Genomic DNA, 22,415 nt, shown 5'->3' on the forward strand with positions numbered 1-22,415 from the left:
TGAAACCACGCGCGTGCATTAAGCTTATTAACCACGTTGGTGCACTGCCAGTCACACCTTTTTTTTCTGTCTTTGCATTTTGCAGGATCAGTTTGACAACTTAGAAAAACACACACAGTGGGGAATAGAAGTGCTGGAAAAATACATCAAGTTTGTAAAGGAGAGAGCAGAGATTGAAAGCAACTATGCAAAACAGCTGCGGTAAGTAGCGGCCGTTCCAGCTTAACCCTTCTGCCCAGTTTATCAATGATCCATCAAAGTGATTTGTCCACAGAGCTACGAAACACTTGGGAAAAATCCCCAATCTAGATATGGACTCACTGAAGGCAGCAGCCGGCCCTGCTTAGAGGCAATGAGACAACTGGAAATTTGCCTGTGGGAAATTGCATTACCTGCGGGTACCAAAGTGCTCCAAAAATTACTTTCTTTTTGTATGTATTTAAATCACAGCATGCAAAACATAGCAATCTAGTGTAATGGCAAGAAAATAACTTCTTCAGGGTAACCTAGGGGATTGACTGAGATGAGTAAACTTAGAGGAAGTTGTTTGCAGGTGCATAGTTTTATGGAAACTGGATATGTAAAAAGAAAATCTTTCAGAAATATTTAAAAGGACAATTCAAATTAAACATTCGGGAATTAATATTTCTGTAATTGAGGATGAAATTCCTTGATGGGGATTCAGGAATTTTTGTCACCAGGATTGACAGCATTTAGGCAGGCACTTTTCATTCTTCACATATTTCTGCCTTCTGTTAAAGTTTGGCTAGGTTCTATGCAAAGGGCCATTACTTGGAGATTTACACTATGCAACACCATTTTTTCCATCGGGACTACACAACCACAGAGGGGACTTTATTGGTAGGTTGGAAGGGACTTTCACACTAGTCTTTCTGGAAATTTCAGAACTTGCCCCCTACAATTCAGTCGATAAGTTTAGCCATTCCGCATTTATTTGTGCCGATGACCAGTTAACACTAAAGCCCTCAATACCCTGTTACTTATAGGGGAGAAGTATGGCAGCACTGAGGAGTGTGGTTTCCTTTTAGGTTAGCAGACTAGAGCGAGAGGGGAAGTGGCTTGATTCACTTCCCGTGTGTGCTCTTTCTGTATGAAGAGACAGCTACCAAATTTCCATTCTGATTAAAAAAATTTATTTCATTTGCTTGAGAAGCAGTAGCTAGTCTGTCCACATAGTAGCTAGCTCCCTTATCTACATTCTGCTTCCGTAGTCAAACAACTTTTTTTTTCATTGCTCATCTTCGCTCTTTTTCAGGTTATTTTTGTAATTGCCATGAAATGCAGTTCCTGTTCCAATTTCTATCCCCCATTTCCCTGACTGCTCACACCAGTGCAACATTGTATTGGTAGTAAGCTCTCCAGCCAACACTCCCGGTCCCACAATGCCTTGCATGTTCCGACTTGTCAGAAGTGTGAAAGGCATTGTGGGGCAGTAGTAGTTTACTTTCCCTTTTTTTAAAAATTCCATCAGAGTTTGTGGCACAGTTAGCAAAGCAAGATTACATTCCTGAGGCTGCTTCAGCTAGAAGGACACATGCTGTGTGTTAGTGTCCTAATCACTCCCTGCCCTGCGCCTCCCCATACACACTCTTCCCATCCTGCTGGGGGGCTGCAGGCCCCGATGTGGAAGTGGAGTTTTGGGATGAGTAAAGACGTGTTAATTTGATGTAAATGCCTCGTGTCTCATATGGGGGTTGATTGCTCCTGTTACTCCCTGCTCAGCCAATAGCAAAGGCATGTGTCAGTGCTTCAACTTGGGTGTCCTGAGAATTGCTTCCAAGCTTTCTTCTCCCCTCTGCGCATGGTTTTTATTCACACTCCCTTCCCTGAAAGTCAGCCAGATGTCGGGCAGATTTAAAAATTCCCATTGGTTCTTTGATGCAATCCTCGACCCGACAACCTTTATCCTGCTAATTGTAAGCCAAACGATCAGATCAGCCCAATATTGCCCACCATCGGGGAGAGATTCACTCATTTGGTGACCTCTCCAAACGGGCAGATCTCTCTATGTATGGCCAGCTTTTAACCTCTACTCTTACTACAGACAAATGCACTATTTTGTGCTGGGACCCTGTAGAGTTGTCTCTACGCAGACCCCTAAATATTGATCCTCATGGTATAGATTCATTCTTTTTTCAACCAGATAGCAGTGCTTATGTGAAGCCTGTAAACATCACTGACATACTGAGTCAGTAGCTCTGCCTGCCTGTAGTTAGCCATCATTACAGCCTCATTCTGCTAATTATTATTGAATTATTCAGGTACTGCAGCTCTCCGGCTTATTAAATTGGTTCATCGGGCTGTATTAATACAGCACTCGAATCATTTCTGCAACAAAACAGAAAATTTCTCAGCTTGTTTTTGTTTTCATTCTGCAATGGCGTTCAAGCTCGTGTGCCCCCTTTCTATAGTATGTGGGCTTGCAGTTTACTAACATGAGCACCAATTAGCTTCCAGCTTCCTTGCTCTCTCTATACAGGCTGTGAGCATAATTGTGCTTAGTACAGGGGAATACCTATGCTGCCATAGTTTTATGGGATCTCTCTGTACAGGCTATGAGCAAACTTAGGGGCTGCTCCTGCTGAATTGTGCTTAGTACAGGGGAATACCTATGCTAGAACTGCTTAATTTAATCTTATGAGGCTGTCTGCTGAATTCTGCTAAGTACAAGGAAATACCAATGCTGCCGTAGTTTTAGGGGATCTCTCTGTACAGGCTATGAGCAAACTTAGGGGCTGTTCCTGCTGAATTGTGCTTAGTACAGGGGAATACCTATGCTAAAATTGCTTAATGGAATCTTATGAGGCTGTCTGCTGAGTTCTGATAAGTACAATGAAATTCCAATGGTGCCATAGTTTTATAGGATCTCTCTGTACAGGCTACTTGCAAACCTATGATGCTGTTTCTGCTGAGTTCTCTGAAGTACAATGAAATACATATGCTGCCATAGTTTTATGGTATCTCTCTGTACAGGCTATGAGCAAACTTAGGGGGGCTGTTCCTGCTGAATTGTGCTTAGTACAGGGAAATACTTATGCTGATACAGTATTATTGTAATGGTGGCCATAGACGCACAGATCCTATCGTATGAATCGACGATTCGTACGATTTTCGGATTGTGTGAGGTGAGTGCTGACTTCTTTCGTCCGGCGGAGGTTAAGCTTCAAGCATCTCATTTGATGACATCATAGTGCTGACCTCCCCCCCCCCATGGTAGTTGATCCAACGCATACTACAGCAGGAGTCAGGTTGAGTGTGGCTCATAAAGAACCATTGGGCTGGTTTGGGTGTATATTAGGTAGTAGCAAATTAGGCAAAATTTATAGGGCAAATGAATTGGCGAAGGTGACAAGAAACTAATATATAAAATAATATAATAAAATAATAATAATAATTAATAATCACATCTTTGTTTATAAAAAAAAACAAAAAAAAACACTGCTAAACCTGGGGATTCTTGTCGATAGGAATATGTTTATCTGAATGAAATTCAAGTTTGTTGTTGCGGTGGTGCCTTGGATCCTCTCCCCCGGTGCTTATTAATAGCGCCAGAACAGCTGAGTGGCATATTTTGGGTCTCCCTGTACCTAACTAACTAGAGGTGATTAAACAAACCTGTCGGCGCTGGTTGGTTTTTATTTCTGCTTTTGAAATGTCTTTGTTTTCTTGTAGGAATCTTTCAAAAAAATACCAAACCAAGAAGAACTCCAAAGAAGAGGAAGAATCAAAGTGAGTGGGCCCATTATTATTATTATATTTACCATAAAAAGCCCCTACAGAGGTTTTGCTCTTATGGTTTGCTGGAAGTGTCTGGTGGAAGGCCTGGGGGCTTGGAAGAAATTTTTTTCTGTATGGGCACTAGGGGCACAGCTGCCATGAAGCGGCGGTAGTTACTAGGGGTGGCAAAAAGCAATTGCGCTCTCTGTTCTAGAGATGCGGCACCCCCTGGACATGCCATTACACAGAGGTAAGCCCTGGGGATGCTGCATGGCAGGAGAGGTTAGAATCACCTCTGGTACCTGTTGGCCTCCCTGCTGAAGCTGTTGCCCTAGGTCTGGTGTCTATGGAAAAATACAGCCCTGCTTCCTGGTTAGAGTTTGCTCTTTGTTTTGTCTGCACCCCACATGGGCACCTAATTCTCCTGAACCGTACCCAATGATCTCATTACCATGTGCTCAGAATAATATCCTGTACGGAGGAGACCCTGGGTGGGTCTGCGCGAATGGGTGGCTAACTCTCCTCCGCTAGGGAGAGAGCATCCAGTAGAACTTGTGCTCAGGGTAATATCCAGTACTGGTGAAAGACGTCAACCTTCTAGTAAGGTACCAGGTGATTGACTTACCACAACCAAATACACCCTACCACTTCCTATTATGCCCCAGCCACACTTTTACCTCTCCCCTGCCATGTATAAATACAGGGGACTCCTGACAGGTCTGGTGGCATAGATAATGTTTCATCTTAAAACAAGAAACTTAAAGCAGTTATTCCCCAGTTACTACACTTACACCATCAGAAGCTATGGAACCAGATGGAAGGGGAACACTGAGATTCCAGCAATGTGTTTCGTTTTACTGATTTAATGTTAAAATATTTCGACTTCTTATTGACATGCCTTTTTCCTGTTAAATGTGACTGTGAAGCCTAACTATTAATTTATTAAGCCTACGTCTATTTCTTGTGCTCATTCACAGATACACATCATGCAAAGCCTTCCAAACCACACTGAATGAAATGAATGACTACGCTGGTCAGCATGAGGTCATTTCAGAAAACATGGCGTCCCTAATAACCGTGGAACTAACGCGGTTCGTGCAGGAGCTGAAACAGGAGAGAAAGCAGGTAGTTTAGTTCTTATTTATTGTCTTTTTTTTAATATTAGTTTCAATTTGAACACCCAGTTGAGCAGTCCTGTGCTGCTTGTGCTCTCAGGAGTAAGCATATAAAAACAAAGAGTTTTATTCAAGGGGGGTTAACAAACTTAGTAATGTGGAAGCAAATGTATTTGGGGACAAGATGGATGTTAGCCCTGCAGCGTAAGTCTGAGATTTTCACTAGGACAGACAGAAACATGCATGTTACCCAGCCAGCCGTTCCTAAAAGCTGCAGGGTAATGTCCAGGAAATCAGGTCAGAATTCCCACAAGTCCCTCCATCCTTCTGTGCCAGAGGAATAGGGTTTTGAGTTAAACTATGTCTGCAATACACAAGAACGCGTCACATGAGAGCCAAGTTTGTGGCCAAGGAGCATGCCGTAGCTCATCCTCTGTATCTCCATTCCCCCACACTTAACCCTATAGCAGTGCAGCAGCCATCCTCCACTTCTTACACTCCATGCCAGGGGTTTCTTGTGTGACTGAAGACTGGCCAGGACTAATAAACTCAAGACGGACACATATTAACCTCCTTGCGCATGAGCCTTTCATCTTGTTAATAAACTGGAAAATTAGCATCATTATTTTTATTATGCAGAATTTCCCAAAGAATAACAAACCAGTAACAAATCATTGTCCCAATGGGGGCCTTATATTATAAAGTCAGTTTAATCACTGGCAACTTGGGCTGTGGTTTGAAGAAAGCAGTGCTGTGGTTTGAAGCAAGTCCAAGACCCCACGTGCTGTGAGATAGCAGCACTAGCCATTGTGCCATCACTCCAATTGTACAGAATTATATTTAGGGGTCAAACTTTGCATGCAGCAGCAGCAGTGTTTATCTGAGATTCTGCCATTAGACAGTGGATCGTCTTCCTGAAGGATGGATCAATGAGATATTCAGTAGACCAGTGTGATGCCAGCCTCACTTACTTGGATTTGGCCAACTTTTTAAGCCTGGTTGTTGACCAATTGTAACAGTTTATAAGCCAAGCTTTTCTTTTCATTTTAAAATGGTAGTAGACTAGTGATGAGTGGAATTGCCCAACCTCTGTCCTCCATGTCCCATCCTGACCCCAACCAGGCCTAAGATTGAGTAAGGACTTTTCTACCCATGCCCAGAGATGATTTCACTTAGGAGTTGGCAGTGGCATAACTAGATGTTACTGGGCCCCACAGCAAATTAAATTAAGGACTTAAAACATTAGTAATCTGACCTATTCTACCAAGATATATTATAATTGCTCATTTATTAAGGCCTTACTTGGGCCTTCTACACACCTGCCACCCCCCTGCAACCGCAGGGTCTGCTTCCTCTGTAGTTACGCCCATGGGAGTGGGTTTAGGGCTGTACTATCCAATCAGCAACTGGCAGGAAGATCAGCTGTACAGTTAGTAGTAGTTCTATTCTGCAGCTAGTCCATTATAATAAACACATGACCTTATGGGTACTGAGCCAGCCTTTGCATTACTATTGTAGACAGGAATTCCATCTTATCAGCTCCTACTTATTCAGAATCTGCATTCATTTGTCCTCTGCACTCAACTGTAAAGCCAGCATCACATGGACTTCGACTGAGAACAGCAGCTGTCAAAACACCTATGTCTGTCCAGAGGGTTTTTCTGTGCCAGCCGAATCTGGCTTTTCATATCGCTAGTTAAGAGACCCCAGAAACACTGGAATTTCGACTCTTCTGGTAAAGTGCACTGATGCCCGAGGCAAGGTTCTCATGGCAGGAGTGTCCCTGTGTCCGCCTATCTCTGCTTGTGATGTTAATCAATTTTAAGTACCCATTCTGACGCAGCAGTGTCCTTGTGTGACATTAACCTAAGCTCTGAGCACAGTTGGCTCTGGTCTTACATTGCATCTATCTGTGCTAGATCTTGGGGGGGGGGGGGTTCTGCTGTTGTAAAATATGAGTAGACACAGACCCTGTTATTATAAAGCTCCACCAATCTCTCTTTTCATGAACGAAAGCACACAAAACATGCAGCAGCTTTTGAGCAAGCCTTGTGCCTTTAGGGCAGATGTATAGTAAATGGAAAGTATAGTGGCTTGGAGAAGACAATGGCATTTGTGTCTACTCAGCTGGCCATAATGCTGCTCGAGACAAAGCAGCCAGCCCAGTGACGATCCGGCAGGCCTCTAATTGGCAGTGGATGTCACTGCTTGTTACTTTATTCCCCTGGGAGCAAGTGGCTAAAAATCTATGTTGCAGGGAAATGCCAGTAAGACACAAAGCAGCAGGTCTGGAACCGGAGTCTCCCCTTTTTTGCTTTCCTCTCAATGATAGCCACGTTGGCCATAGGAAGGGAATGGCCCATGCTGGCACTAAGGGGCTGAGGTCTGGAAAAGCCCCTAGAGGGTTGACTGTCTTGCAGTGGAAATGCTTGCAGAGACATCTTTCCTGTGCGGTTAGATTTTCTTAGAATTTCTTGTGTTGGTTTAGTTTCCTTTATTAATGCTCCAGTGGCTCAGACCTATAAAATAAGGGGTGCAGCAGAGTTGTTAAACCTCTGCAGTTCACTCTACTTGGAAAAATGCATGCCTCACTCTTAAATAAATTACAGACAAAAGTACAGGTAGGGGTATCTGTATATTTTGTTGTTTTATAGATTGCCTATAAAATTTGGCATTGTAATCTAACATTGGACTCTAGATAAAGACATAAGTTAGGGATCTTATAAGGAGCTCAGAAGTCCACTAAGGCCTGACTGGAATTTCCACATGAAGATGACCTCACAATTTGGAGTAAAGACATAGTCTCTCTTCACTTGCAGAGAAACTGGCATCTCTCAGAGGTTGTCACCATGGCAAGATATTTTATAACCTAAAAATGCCAAAGAAATTATCTTTGTGTGTCAGTGGTGGGCTTATGGTACTGCCTAACAGGTGTTCTTTATGGGGATTTCTTTTTGTTAACCTAGATGGGACTTTGGAGGTCTTTTTGGTAATCTAGTGGTCCTTTGGAGGTCAATGATTGGATTATAGACCTGTTGGGTGAAGACCTCTTCAACAGCCCAGTGAGGTCCTCCTCTAATGAAACTTCCAAGCCATTTTAATCAATATCTCATACATGAGATACTAAAGGCCATGTTGAAAGCCAGTATGAGCTGTATTAAACTTTTGAGGTGTCTTCCGGTCTCTAGGGGTGTGGTATGAATGCAAAGCCTGGTGAATTGATTATGGGTTTACCACTAATGTGCAGTACCTGGGTCTGGTGTACATTAGACCAGTTAATTTGTATTGTGCCACAAACCGGTATTTCACTAGTTGTGAGCTCACTATTTAGGCCAGTGTTTCTCAAAGTGTTTGAGGCCATATTGAGTTGGGAAGCTCAGCTGCAATTCTGGTGAGGCCAAGAGGACATCTTTCTTTACATAAACTACACTGAAATGCTCCAGATTAAATATTTTATACTAGAATTGAGGTGGGAAATTATTTTTCAAACACATAGGGGTATATTTATCAAAGAGTGAAGTAAGAGATCACCACAGTCCGCTTGAGTGAAATACCGACTCTCTCCATTCATTTCTATGGGATTTTTATCGAGACCCCTTCCATCATCTACAGAAAACAGTACAATGCAATTTGAGAACTTTAAAGCTCTTGTTTTCCAATAAAAAGTGAAATGTCTTGGCAGAAGAATGCTTAAGTGGATGAAATATGAGGAAGGAAGTTACACACATAGAAATAGCCTGAGGCTCTCAGAGCTGAGACTTTATTGGGGGGCACGTTTATTCTTTATTGCTATTTTTCTTTTTCCTTTGGATGTTTAATTGAATTTGAATTTATTTTCTGTGAAAAGTGGAATCTATTGAACATCCAACATTTTGCCTTACGTTGTGTGTATATATATATATATATATATATATATATATATATATATTTTTTTTTTTTTTTTAGGAAACACAATATGTTTGGCTTTCAAATGTAGGCTATTAAGCATTAAACAGCAAATATGCTTAGAAGCTTTCTTACACACATGGGTAGAGTGCATTGGAAGCTTTCATGGGCAATTTTTAAAAAGATTTTTATCACAAATTCTTGGCTCTGGGCATCCAGATTCAAAATGGAACTCTTGGCAAGATTATAACCTTGTGTAATCACTGATAAATTACTTAGTATTTATATAAAGGGATAGACAACCTGCACAGTTTTGTAGAACCTGCGTCCCTCTACCTTGCATTTAAATCTTTTTAAGTTCTGTGTATAAAATTATTGTCATGCCAGCCCTTTACATTCTATGGTTTGGGGGTTCCCTCATTACTTATGCTGCACCACATAAAGATCAAAAGGACCTCTAGGCACTTTTATGTTCTTTCGCGTATGTGGAATTTGGACATTAATAGGATTCTCAGAACTATCAATGGCCCACTCGAGGATCAGACCTCCAGAAACCACTCCGCCTCCTGCCCACTGCCACGCACAAACCTTACACAAGGACCCAGAACCATCGGGTCTTCCTGGATGTATCCTGGTGTCCCAATGGGCTAGTCTGATGCTGGAGAAAACCACTTGAGTCAATAGGGCTTCCTGTCACAGGCAAAGTTAATATTCCCCAGTGGTGCCCATTTGTCGGTGCCACGTCTGCTATATACCTTTTTTGCTTTAAGGTGCAGAAGGAAAGAAAGAACAATCTAACTGATTACCAGTGTCTCATGTACATGTTACAATATATATATGTGGGGTGTGTGATCTTATCTCTGTTTCTTTATGTTGGTCAAACTGCTGAAAAGTACAATTAAAATACAAAATGATATGGTAACGCTGACAGCTCTGCAGGAACATGTTGTTTATAGAGGATCAGATAAGGCATTGCACATGTACGTCTCTGTTGCAGGAAAGTCTTTTTAATTCAATCACTTCCTTATTTGACTAATTAACCACAAAGCCTTCTAAGCAGGAAGGGAAGATTGTAAAGAAGGAGAACACAATTTAGAAGTTTACATGTGCTATACTACTGGTCCCCTTTCTTAATGTGATCATATATTATAAGATCCGCTCATTTGGCGAGGTTGCCAAATGAGGGGATCTTTACCTGATATTCCCACCAAAGGCAGGGTGAAGAGAATAGGCGCTGACGGGAAGAGGACTGCATCAATGCGGCCCTCGATCACAAAAAAAAATAAATAATCAAACCTGCCCGATTGATGTTTGGCCGATTTTTAGCCAGATATCGATCGGGGAAACCTGTCTGAACACCCCCGGGCAGATAAATTGCTGAATTGGTCTAAAGGGCCAATATCGGCAGCTTTAATCTGCCCGTGTATGGCCACCTTTACCTGTGAGCCACATTCAAATGTAGACAGAGTTGTGGAGCAAAACAACATGAAAAAAATTCCCTGAGGAATAAGTACTGTGATTGGGTATTTGGTAGCCACTATGTGAACTAGTGGCCTACAGGAGTAGTACCCCTGTTTTTTAGGAATCACGATTAGCCTGGAATTAAAAAAAACAAACACCTGCTTTTAGGCCACTAAGTGCAACATCCAAGGGGCTGGTGAGCAACATGTTGCTTGGAAGCTACTGGTTTGGGATCACTGGTATACACTTAGATACATGGAATAGCTATCTTTGTATTAGGAACATTTCCCTCTCTCTCCAGCTCCTATGATCATGTGTTAAAATAGTCTCTGGCACCTGATCTGTATTAAATGGAAACATACTGTATTGTTAGTAGATGCATGCTATGAATGCAAAATAAATATAGATGGCTTCTCAGTAAATATTTGCCTGGTAATGGGGTGTAGGTGACCTGCACATGAGGAACGATATCACTTGGGAGGGATTAGAGGTAATATTTTCGTTGGGTTTGGTTTTGAGACAGTAATACCTTGGGATGGTGTGGGTGTATTATAAATATAAAGACTGATACATAGAAATAAAGGCCAACTTACACTTTGAGAATGCAACTGTTCGATATAGAGGGATAGCTATTAAAATGTTGTCACAGGGAACGCTTTGTCCTGCAGTACAGATTTGAACAATGACTTGGTTAATGCTGAAGCGATTGGTGGAGTGACTGAACAGGTCAATTTAGCTGGAGAAAGAGAGGAGAGGATAATTCACATGGATAGTGTTGGCTAGAAAAATAATACAATGCTTAGTAAGTCTGGTTCAGCAAAGGAAATTACCTCTCTATATAAAGGTTGGCTCATATGGTTTATAGCTTATAGTATTGATTTTATGGCAAGATTAATAACTAGGCAAGCTAGGCTTCTGTCTTCCCGAGTAATGCAGGAAAGTTACTTTGTGATGAAACTGGGAGAGGATCCCTTACTTATTTAAAATCCATGCCTTTACATACTTTATCTGGCTTTTCATTGCACACAGATTTAGTGCTGTTCTGCATTTTGTTGGCCAAGATAATCCAGAATACATGTGATTGTTGGTTGTATTTCTGCATTTACTTACATTACTTACTGGATCTACTTAACAATTAGGGTTATAGAACATTTTTGCCTTCAAGTAAAAAATCAGTGTGAGCATTTTGGGCAAAAATACCATAGCTCGTTGGTCAAAACAGTTGATTGGCCAGTAACGTTCATCTCCATGCTGGGGTCTATGATGCAGTATGGTTGATTGCCTCTTTGGCTGATTCAATCTAATTTGGCCAACTGGGTATGGCTACCCTGCACTATGTCCAACTGCCAATATATTTGAAAATGAAACCAATATGGTGGTGTTCTGGGCAAGAGTATTTTATAGGTATGTGTAATTGTCATAATATGAGTTAGGGGGCAACAGCATGTGGAAGGACAAATATCGAGGATGAAGGAAACTCTTATCCCAAGGAAGGTGAAGGAGCCTCCCCTAGCAGATAAACTCTTAACATGGCGCCATTGTCAGTAGGAGCATCTCACCTATTGTTCAAGGTCTAGTGCAATGTCACTCATGCCTGACACATTGAGACGGAAACAGGAAAGGCTCTAAAGGAAGCATTCATCTTCCACATAGCTTTCAGCTAGGAAATGCTCGGTACGAAGAGAAATAGTTAAGAAGTCGCCATGGTTGTTCATTCAGCAGATTTATCTCTAATAGGAAACAAGGTTACAGATATAAAACTTGCTGTAGAAGCCATTTGGCTGCTAATAATTTAATAATAAAACCATTTCTAAATCCTACTCTTTGAAGTTCATGCCAAGTCTCCAGGAGTATATTCAAGAACAAATAGGAATTCTCCCCAAATCTCTAATTGGACATCAGGCTACCTCCCTACTCCAGCCTTTGCTGCAGGGCCCTCAATGTTTGGCCACTACTGTTTGGGAACCGATGCATTCTTGCTTTTGGAAAGCTTTTTAGGGGCCTCTGCAGGAGTGGAACTGTGTTAAAGTGGACCAAGCAGACAGTGGCATTTGCATTGAAGCTGTGCTTACACAGGCACCCTGTAAACTGGAAGGCAATGAAGAGAGTCATGCAGATGTTATGTGAGCACTTACAATGAAACTCTGATATGAGGCTATTTTTGGAGCTCTAGTAGTACCAATAATAGCATATGTGAGATAGCCGTGGAAACGGCTCCAACACTGTTTGGTTTCATAAATAACATTTAAAAAGTTATAGGGTAGAACGTTTGATATGAAGCATAACAAAAGTGATGTAAAGGTAATACCTTTATTGGCCAACTAAGATGATAATCACAGCAAGCTTTCAGAAAATTGCAGTTCCTTCTTCAAAGCTGATATTAAAAATAATATTTAACAAATTCTTAGTGTTAGATGGAAAGGTTTGCTTTGGCAAAGTCTAAAAACTGGTGGTGTCTATTTTTTAGGCACCAGAGACCCCCCCTCCTTAAAACTTCTGCCATAGGCACAGCTCTGTCTGTCATAAGTGCCCAGTTTAGGTTAAAGGGTGCAGACATGAGCATTTTGGGTGTTTTTTGTCTGTTCCTCTTGTTCAAAAACCAGTCCGTCCCTGTCTGATCTCTTTGCTGAGCCAACAGCACTGCATAGGAAATAGCCAATATCACATTTTTGCCCTCGGCTTTTGAGAGCCGCCTCCTATCTCCCCCACTTGCTATCTTTTGTGGGTAAAATGAATCAAAAACAGAAACCTATGTCCTGCTTGGAATTTCACATACATTCACATAAAATTCACATAACATTTTGGGGAATTTCAGTAGAAATTTGCTTGAGAGAGCCCTGGTTAAATGCTCACATTTAAATGTGACTTCTTTCTCTTAAGTGAGCAGCGGTCATGGTGTAGCTTGTAGGCTTGGCTGTATTTAAAGTTCCATGCAGCATTCCAGAGTTAACTCAGTAACTCGCCCGGCTAGGATATGAGGGGGCCTGGACTATGGTGCTGTGTTATCCCTGTGTTTGCAGTGGGGGGGGGTCTACTTGGGCAAGACCGTGATTTGGTTGTCTTCATAGATATTTTCCATACCAACCGGTGCAGCCCACACTGTAACTCAATCTTCTGGCCTGTTTGTCCTTAGAGGGATCCAATTATTTACTGAAACATTATAGCAAACACTGATATGTACGTGCCTACAAGTCATGCCTAAAACGGTGCTGTGGTCTACTGCACCTGCACTTCTTACGTGTCGCTCAGAGAAACCGCTTTGATTGGACATTATCCACATAGCAGGGTCTGTAACTCTTTAAGATCAGATTGACAAGGCAACACAACTTTCATATAGTGCCCTGGAAGTAATCAAACTCAGGACCCCAGTGCCAGAAGGCAGCAATGATAACCAATGTGCCACAATTTTTATTTTTTTTGGTGATCAGCTAAAAAGCTGTAGAGGTTGTATATCACTAAGGATTTCAGCAGGTTACAACTCAACTGAACCCAAGTCTAGGCTACTGACCTTTTGTTCTTCTCATTGGAATATAAAAAGAATGAGTTGACCAGAAAGAATAGTGTTTGTTGTCATCGTGACACTGGTACAAACTTTTTCTTCTTTCAGCTGAATAGTGTTTGTTGTCATAGTGGGATCTAAGATACTGGAGACCTTTGTCTTTGTTTTTGATCTTAGTTTTTGTTACTGACTTTTGCAATCTTTAGTAGGACAAATATAGGCTTATTGGCATACACATCAAGTTCAACTCATCTTTAAGCTGAAATTAGTTCTTATGGGTCTGCTACAGTTAAAATAATTAAAGTAAATGCATCACTGGCTGACAGCACTTAACAAGGCCAAATACCCAAATTAGAGTCCTGCAACAAACTGGGGAAAAATTTGGTTATTAGGTAGTTGGGAATAGCCAAAGAGAGCATAGATGCTGGTTGGCAGCTCTCACAGTGGACTTTTCCATCTCAACTTGTTGCCTTTCCTTGCCCATGGATGAAACCCTTCAGGTTTATTTGGATATAAGGTCAGGTCCAGGAAGGACATAGTTGTGGGTCTACCCAATTAGACCTGCACAGGTCTCTAGCACAAATTAGGAGGACTGGTCAACCATAAATTGCTTAAAATCTTTAGCCTAACAAATCCATAAGCTTAGCAGTGATTGGGTAAGTAACTGTAATGGTGATCACTGGAGGGAGGTCAACCTCATGCCATCTTCCTGGTATCTGCATTTGACTTTCTTTGCCTGGTAAAGGGACGTTCATCACTGACTCCTAAGGACGCCAACTCCATAGAGCATTGTTTGAATGTCCACGTGGGAAACTAGCTATTCTGGGACCAGTTTGCACAGTCAACCATTGCTGACCAAAAACCACTTTCTGGAGGAACCACCTTATTTAACAGCACAGGATGCCCATCCTTTCCATACTCTGGCACTAGCATCTGCTCCCCCACAGTGGGAGAATCCAACCGATGATCAGTGACTTGTTTGTGCTTGAAATGTTTTCACCATGTGAGGATACTACCAGCCCACGCAGGAAACACAGCTTCCAGATGTTAAAATCAGATTGGAGAAGGGAGGGAGCAATGGAAGTGCAAATTGCAATAAAACTTTTATACTGCCAATTTTTTGTCTCCTGTTGATAAAAAAGGGGGTGGAATATTAGGGCAGAAACTGACTTTTATCAGAGCTCTGTGTCTTCTATTCATCTTCCAGTCTTTCTGCCATGTTGCTAAGGTAAACTGAACCCTAGCAAACAAATAGCTGCTGAATTTCCCAACTGGAGAGCCGTGGAGACAGAGGAATCTTTTAGAACCCACAATAAAACGAAGACCAAGGGGATATTGTCTTAGAATATAGTTGTCTACTCTACATTATACCCAAAGTTAATTAAGTCATTTTCCCTTGAAACTGATGTCATGTGCACTGTGCAAGCTCATTAGTGGAAGGTATGACATATTCTAAACAGAAGCCTTAATTGAATGGTTTCCGAGTGGAAAGAAAAACAATACTCTGCATCCCCCCAGCATTTTAGGATGAGGGAGTCCTTAACAGGACAGCCTGCTGCATTGTGTCAGACTCATAATATGATGAGAGTCAGCAATGGTGCCTGATGCTCTTCTGTCTCCGCTAATGTGAGCACATCTGAGATTGAGAGCTGTACGGGTGCCAGGATTATAACCATTTCTGCATTGCCTTTTATGGGTGCTGCACTCTAGCTCAGAATTCTCTTCATTATACTTGGTTTGATAGGCAGAGAGAGAAAGAGTCTGGTTGTAATATATCACACTACAACACCTCTCAGTATTGGGGTACAGTTAGTAATCTCTAATGCAGGGGTGTCCAAACTTTTCACAACGAGGACCAGATTTGGTGAGGTGAAAATGTGTGGGGGCCGACTATTCAGCCTGACATTCTTTGAACCATTAACATCATTTAACTAATTTAAACAAGGAATCACGTAGCAGTAATATTTTGCCACATTAGTGAAATGATCTGCCTAGAAGTATGTAAGAGCAGTGCGTCACTACATGCCAGTACGTGTCTATTGCGAACACTATCAGCACACAGGCAGCAGTAGACCAAGTGGCAGATCATTTCACTGATTTGCCCAAATATTACAGCTACGTGATTACTGACCGCACTGTGCTGGCGGGCCGGTGTAAATTTGAAATCTGAACTTTGGACATGCCTGCTATAATGCTTCCTCTTGTGATCTGGGGGAGGCTATTCAGTGTAGGCCCCCTGTGTTGATGGAAGAGACAATAAGCAGGCCATTGTGCAGTCCATGCCAGGCCCATCTAAATCCTTCTCAGATGCACGGCTCAGCAAAAGTTCCCGTAATTGTCACCCTCCTAGGATCTCTCTCTCTCTTTCTCCCTCTCTTTCTTTTTTGTAGGTGTCCCAAATGCACTGCTTAAACGTAGGTACTAGAAATCCCAGTACTAAACCCGCAGGAGAACTCTTTTGCTGTGGGTATAGGAGATGCTGCCAACGTTATGTTCCCTCTTGCCAAGGAAGTGTCAGAAACTTATTTGAACTCTTATGACATATTCTGGAGGCAGGAATAAAATGAATTCTAATGAAAACATTATCATACCGCTTCCTAAAGAGTAGCCATACAGAGATCTTCTACAAGTATGTGATCTCACTGTACAGGCTATGAGTAAATGTAGGGGCTGTTCCTGCTGAATTGTGCTTAGTACAGGGGAATACTTATGCTGCCATAGATTTACGGTATCTCTCTGTACAGGTTGTTTGCTTTAGGGCAACATTGCAAGGGAAAATGTGATGTGTTTATAGTGTAAATGTTTGTCACTTCTAGCTCCTAATTCTTTGTTTTCCTTTTTATTTTCTTTCTGTCACACAGCACTTCCATGAAGGTCGCAAGGCTCAGCAACACATCGAGACATGCTGGAAACAGCTGGAAGCAGTAAGTGAGGAAATGGGGGTCAGAGGTCGATCCCAATTCCCAGGCTTTTTAATTTCCCAGTGACGCCCTGGGTCACAACATCCCAAAATAAGCAGATAGGATGGGGGCCCCTGTTCCTAGGGCATGTTGGCAGAATGCTTTCTCTAATTTATATATATAATTTTTTTTTTTTTTGTGACAGCACCTCCGCCCCCCGAACTATGTCCTGCACTGATCATTATCATCCATACAAACAAGTTTTCAGTGTATTCAAGCTTTGCAGGTCTAAAACTGTACAAACCAAGGGTTATTTTTAATTTTTTAAACTATTTTGGGGGGCCTAGATGGATGGTACTGAATGATCAACTGGCCCATCCAGCCCTGATCACTGCAGAACTCTGACCCTGACTGATAAGTCCATAGATGTGTAACTGGGGATATCAGCCAATCAAATGTGATGTAAATGCGCCAGTGCAAATATAGAGGGGCACACTTCATAAACAGGGCAGCTGGCAGAAATCATAGGACAAGTGGCACAACTAGATATTACTGGGCACCACACAAATTATTTTTCAGGCCCTCAAAATGTCTAGAGGTTGACTTGTTTTACCAATATTTATTGAAACTGTGTATCAATTAGGGCCTTGTCGAGCCCCTATACCTCCTGGGCTCCCTGCAGCCACAGGGTCTACTTCCTCTGTAGTTATGCCCCTGCATAGGACCTCATGTTACTTCCCCAAGTGGGCCTAAATTATTAGATTAAAACCAGCTCTCTGGGCAGTATAAAAAAAAAAAAAGCTCACTTCTATAGAACATTTGACCATGATCCTAATCCACTTGGGGGGGGGTCGAGGGGCCGGGATCAGTGCAGAGGCCCCTCTTCCAAAGGAGGAAGTGGGCACAAGTATCAGGAGTAAGCGGGGGAAGCAGAAAAGAGGAAATCTGCTTCATGCTGCGTTAAATAACATATCCAATTAAAATGCCTAATTGTGCATTGGAAGTCCTCTTTATAGTCACATGGATTTCCTTCATGGATAACCTTATTAGCCCATTTCCTCCTAGCCGTTTGACAATGTATTTGTGCTGTAGCTAGTGTATAGGATGGTTGTGTGTCAGGGCAGAGTAGGGTCATTCTTAGATCAATGAGCTTCTATATTGAATTTTACCTGGGGGGGGATATATTAATGCCTTAATGCAGGGATCCCCAACCTTTTTTACCCGCGAGCCACATTTATATGTAAAAAGAGTTGGGGAGCAACGCAAGCATGAAAACGTCCTTTGGGGTGCCAAAAAAAGGCTGTGAGTGGCTATTTGTTAGGCCCTATGTGGACTGGCAGCCTACATAAGGATCTACTTGGCAGTATACTTAGTTTTTATGCAATTAAAACTTGCTTTCAAGCCTGAAATTCAAATATAAATCACCTACTTTGAAGACACTGAGAGCAACATACAAGGGGTTGGAGAGCAACATGTTGCTCACGAGCTACTGGTTGGGGATCACTGCCTTAATGTCATTATATATCAGTGAGGCTGAGCTAGGGATAGCCAATCAACCAAATGAAACTGAATTGTTTTGTAGCGTCTATTTGTTAGGCAACCCCCAGTGATTACAATCGCTTACCTTCTTCCCCGGGCTAGTGCATTTTTTTTTACAAAGAGGATCACAGACCAAAGGAACAAGGTTGGCAATTGTTATCACTGGGGGTGCTTGAAAATTCGGTCCCCTTTGGTGATTTTTACTTGCCCTTTAACAGCCAATATTCTAGTTTTTTTTTAAAGTGGTGGTTCACTTTTATGTTTTAGTATGGATAATTATAAGCAACTTTTCAATTGGTCTTCATTATTTTTGTGTAGGTTTTTCATTATTTGCCTGCTTCTTCTTCTTTCCAGCTTTCTTACAGGGAAGCAATTGGGCCGGTGGGAAGGGAAAAAACACGGTGGGCCCCCACTGGCCCAAACCTGCTCCCCTGATTAGTGCAGAGATGCAGGCCCGGATTTGTGGAAAGGCCACATAGGCCTAGGGAGGCAGGATTCTAAAGGGGCAGCATGCTGCCCAACCACACCCACATTGGTTCAGAAAAACTGGGGATGTGCAGGAGATATCCCTTTCTATATCATACTAAAAGTTAACTCGAAGGTGAACAACTTTAAAAGGGTGTTAATTAGTTTTAGTGTAGGACAATATCCTATTCCCGGGAGGCAGGACGTGGGCGAGATGGAGGGGTGTGTGGGTGGAGTGGGAGGATGGGGATCGGTGTGCTTTGGCCCTTTGGACAGTTTTTTGCAGGGGGGCTCAGAGCACTCTAGTTATAACACTGTTTCAAACTCTGATTCTAAGGGAGCTGAGAAGAAGGCAAATATCCCTCTTAACTCAACCGTTTAGCAATAGCAGTCAGTGGTGCAAAGGAAAACCCGCTTCCCTAGCAACCTTTGTTTTTGCACCAGAGGTTCCTTATTACAGAAGGGCCTTTGAAGTTCTAATCTGACTCGGTAGCACCCAGCAGAAACAAGAGAGCCAACAACACAGAAGCGCAGGAAATGGTTTGGAGAGGAAGTGCAGCCACGAAAATAGCTCCAAAAGTGGTGTCCAACCAAGCACCATGCAGCACCTTAATGGGGGTCAGTTAAGGCCTGCCACTAATATACCTTAAACTAACTTTGTTAGCTGTTGGTTTGTAACAATATATGGGGTTTTCCAGATAATAGATCTTTCCATAATTTGGATCTTCATACCTTAAGTCTACTCGAAAATCATTTAAACATTAAATAAACCCAATTGGCTGGTTTGGCTTCCAGTAAAGAGTAATTATATCTTAGTTGGGATCAAGCACAAGCTACTGTTTTATTATTACGGAGAAAAAGGAAATAATTTTTAACAATTTGGATTAGTTGATTATTACAGAGTCTATGGGAGACAGCTTTTTCAGAATTCAGAGCTTTCTGGATAACGGATCCCATACCTGTATTATAAACTTGGATATTCCTCTTTTTCTGAACCTGCAAATGGAAGGTTTTTAGCAGCAGAAGCCCCCCCCCATTACAGTGACTGTGATTGATCTGTACATTGCTGAAGGTGAAACTACTGTGTCCCTCTTATCATAATGGGTCACCTTGTTGCTGTGCATGATCAGTAGAGCTGACATCCACCGGCATAGAATGTGCGTGTAGGCCGTTAACCTACTTATCTTTCCAACCTATAAAGGAGCTGCCATATTGCTTGACTTTGACATATAGATGGAATGGATGCTTTAAATAAGGGTTATCTTCCCCATAATATGCAGTGTGAGGTGCTGCCATATGTTTTTATTTGAGTCTCGGCTGCAGGGCTGAGTGAGATCTGCATTCGTTATATCAGGGATCCCCAACCTTTTTTTACCCATGAGCCACATTCAAATGTAAAAAGAGTTGGGGAGCAACACAAGCATGAAAAAGTCCCATGCAGTACCAAATAAGGGCTGTGATTGGCTATTTGGTGGCCCCTATGTGGACTGGCAGCCAACAGGAGACTCTACTTGGCAGTATACTTATTTTTTATGCAATTAAAACTTACTTCCAAGCCTGGAATTGAAAAATAAGCACCTGCTTTGAGACCATTGTGAGCAACATCCAAGGGGTTGGTGAGGAACATGTTGCTCACGAGCTACTGGTTGGAGATCACTGCGTTATATGCTGTCTGACTATCTAACATGTAAATACTCTAGAAAACACTTAATTTTTGTCCCTGTATTTCAGAGTAAAAGAAGGTTTGAACGGGACTGCAAGGAGGGTGAACGAGCACAACAATACTTCGAGAAAATGGACGCTGATATTAATGTGACAAAAGCTGATGTGGAAAAGGTAAGATGAGCCATTTGTTTCATGGCTACAGCCATGAAGGGATAATTTATTGTGTGCCCAGAACATTCTTTCTCTGTATATTTGTATTTATACATATGGGAGGACGGAGGTGCCATATTGTTTCTGTTATGTTTCACCACAGTTTTCCTTAGACAGTACAGTATGAGGGTATAGCTTATTGTGTGCCCAGAAAATTCCTGCTCTGTACATTTGTATTTATACATATGGGACGAGGGAGGTGCCATATCGATTCTCTTAGACAGTACAGTATGGGGGTATAGCTTATTATGTGGCCTAATTTGGGTCTCCATGATCTCCAAATTTGCAATAGAAATTTAAATAAGATGAATAATAACTCCTAAAACATTTTTAAGGGTCACAAAGCTAACTCCCACACTACTTGTAAGGTTGCTGTGGCCTTTTGCTTAATGAATCTGGTGGTCTGTTCTGACCACTTTCATCTTTATTTCCCAGAAGTGTGTGTGTGTGTTTGGGGGGGGGGGGGCTGTTATCAAAATTCTAGCAGAGGTGCTTGTGCCCCCCAAGCTGGGTGTATGCAAGGGAGATAGTGTTCTGTGGCACCAGGAAGGGGGGGGGGGGTTAATGAATGCTCTCTTTTTAGCCCAGGGGCTGCAGCATGTGACTTGCCCTTTGGTTGCATAACCCTCTCATACAGAATAAGAGGCTGTTGAAACAGAATTCTAACACTTGATTGTTCCTAGAAGAGCCAACATAATCGCAGGGAGATTGGTAGTGGCCCCATGACACTGCTGCTGGGAGTCACTTGGATTGGTGCCCTCCAGCATTGTTAGATGCCCAGAGTCTGTCTCTTTAACTCATACCTCCAAACTGTCCCATTTTTCGGGGGACAGTCCCGATTTTGACAGCTCAACCCGTAGTCCCAGATTGTTACTGAAATGACCCGACTTTCTCCTGCACTGAACAGCCAGAAAAAGACAAAAAGTTTTAAAAACTTATTTGGCTTTTAGCAGAGAGCCCAGAATACATGGCAGGTGCACTTGTGTAACAATTTAAGATAAGCAAAGAGATGATTGTAACAATTTAAGATAAGCAGGTCTCTTGGGGAAACTGTGACTTGCAGTTTAAAGGGCAATTCAACTTCATTAGCAAAACTGTAATAACACATAAAAACCACAGAAATGTGTCCTGACCTGCCAAATTTTGTAAAATGAACACGGTAATAAGGGGGTGTGGCCACATAATGGGTGTAGTCAAAATATATTTTGTCCCTCTTTCTATTTCCACAATGTTGGGAGGTATGTCTAACCCCTTTGCAGACTGTCTAAGAGCGTGCGTCTCACTCAGCATAGGGTGCAAGTCTTTAGCGCTTCATTCAGCCCTACAGACTGTCACTGCATCTACCTGTGCTTTAACCACATCCTATAGGCACCCACGCTACTTAAAAAAACAAATGGGGCTGGTGTGCGAGAATAATGTTGCTTTAAGTCTATCACACAAGCCGGCAAGGCTCACTTTCTTTCATGACATCACCAGAGGCAGCAGCTACGGGGCTTACCCTCACGTTTGTCAAGTGCAGCTATTGCAGAGCTTATCTGACCCATGGTACTGACCCGTATAGGCTGTTACTTAAATGGGGAAGTCGGATTGCAAAATGGGCAGTGTGTGTGTCTAAAATGCATTTGTCAGCTCAGAAGCTTTTAGGAAGTGGTTTCTTGCAGATGCGTCAAAGCGATATGAGCCTTTGCAGCTGCACATGTCGATGACATTCTGCCTGGTTTTCAGTTAGGGGCTCTCTTCCCCATCTATGAGCATAATTAAGTATTACAACACATTACTGTGTGCCCTGAATGTTACTTGTCCTCACACTGTACTGTTATGGCTGCTCCAAACTGTTTAAGGTCTATTCCTTTAGCCATACTGTCATACAGTGGTATTTTAAAGGGGTGAGTCACCTTTAAGTTAACTTTTAGTATGTTATAGAATGACCATTTTTAA

The 22,415-nt window shown here is 42.2% G+C and overlaps 1 protein-coding gene across 21 annotated transcripts in view; it reads left to right on the forward strand.

Annotated features, from left to right (window-relative positions):
• Positions 1-22,415, forward strand: part of LOC108699944 (formin-binding protein 1 homolog) — an 86,688-nt gene that overhangs the window by 28,605 nt on the left and 35,668 nt on the right. For all 21 annotated transcript variants that reach the window (XM_041574781.1, XM_041574782.1, XM_041574786.1 and 18 more), the window contains 5 exons: positions 86-201; positions 3,694-3,750; positions 4,716-4,863; positions 16,560-16,622; positions 20,334-20,438. In XM_041574781.1, coding sequence (XP_041430715.1) covers positions 86-201; positions 3,694-3,750; positions 4,716-4,863; positions 16,560-16,622; positions 20,334-20,438 — 489 coding nt within the window. The remainder of the gene's footprint in view (positions 1-85; positions 202-3,693; positions 3,751-4,715; positions 4,864-16,559; positions 16,623-20,333; positions 20,439-22,415) is intronic.

Source organism: Xenopus laevis, chromosome 8S (assembly GCF_017654675.1).
Source record: "Xenopus laevis strain J_2021 chromosome 8S, Xenopus_laevis_v10.1, whole genome shotgun sequence".
In the NCBI taxonomy this organism is placed as follows: domain Eukaryota; kingdom Metazoa; phylum Chordata; class Amphibia; order Anura; family Pipidae; genus Xenopus; species Xenopus laevis.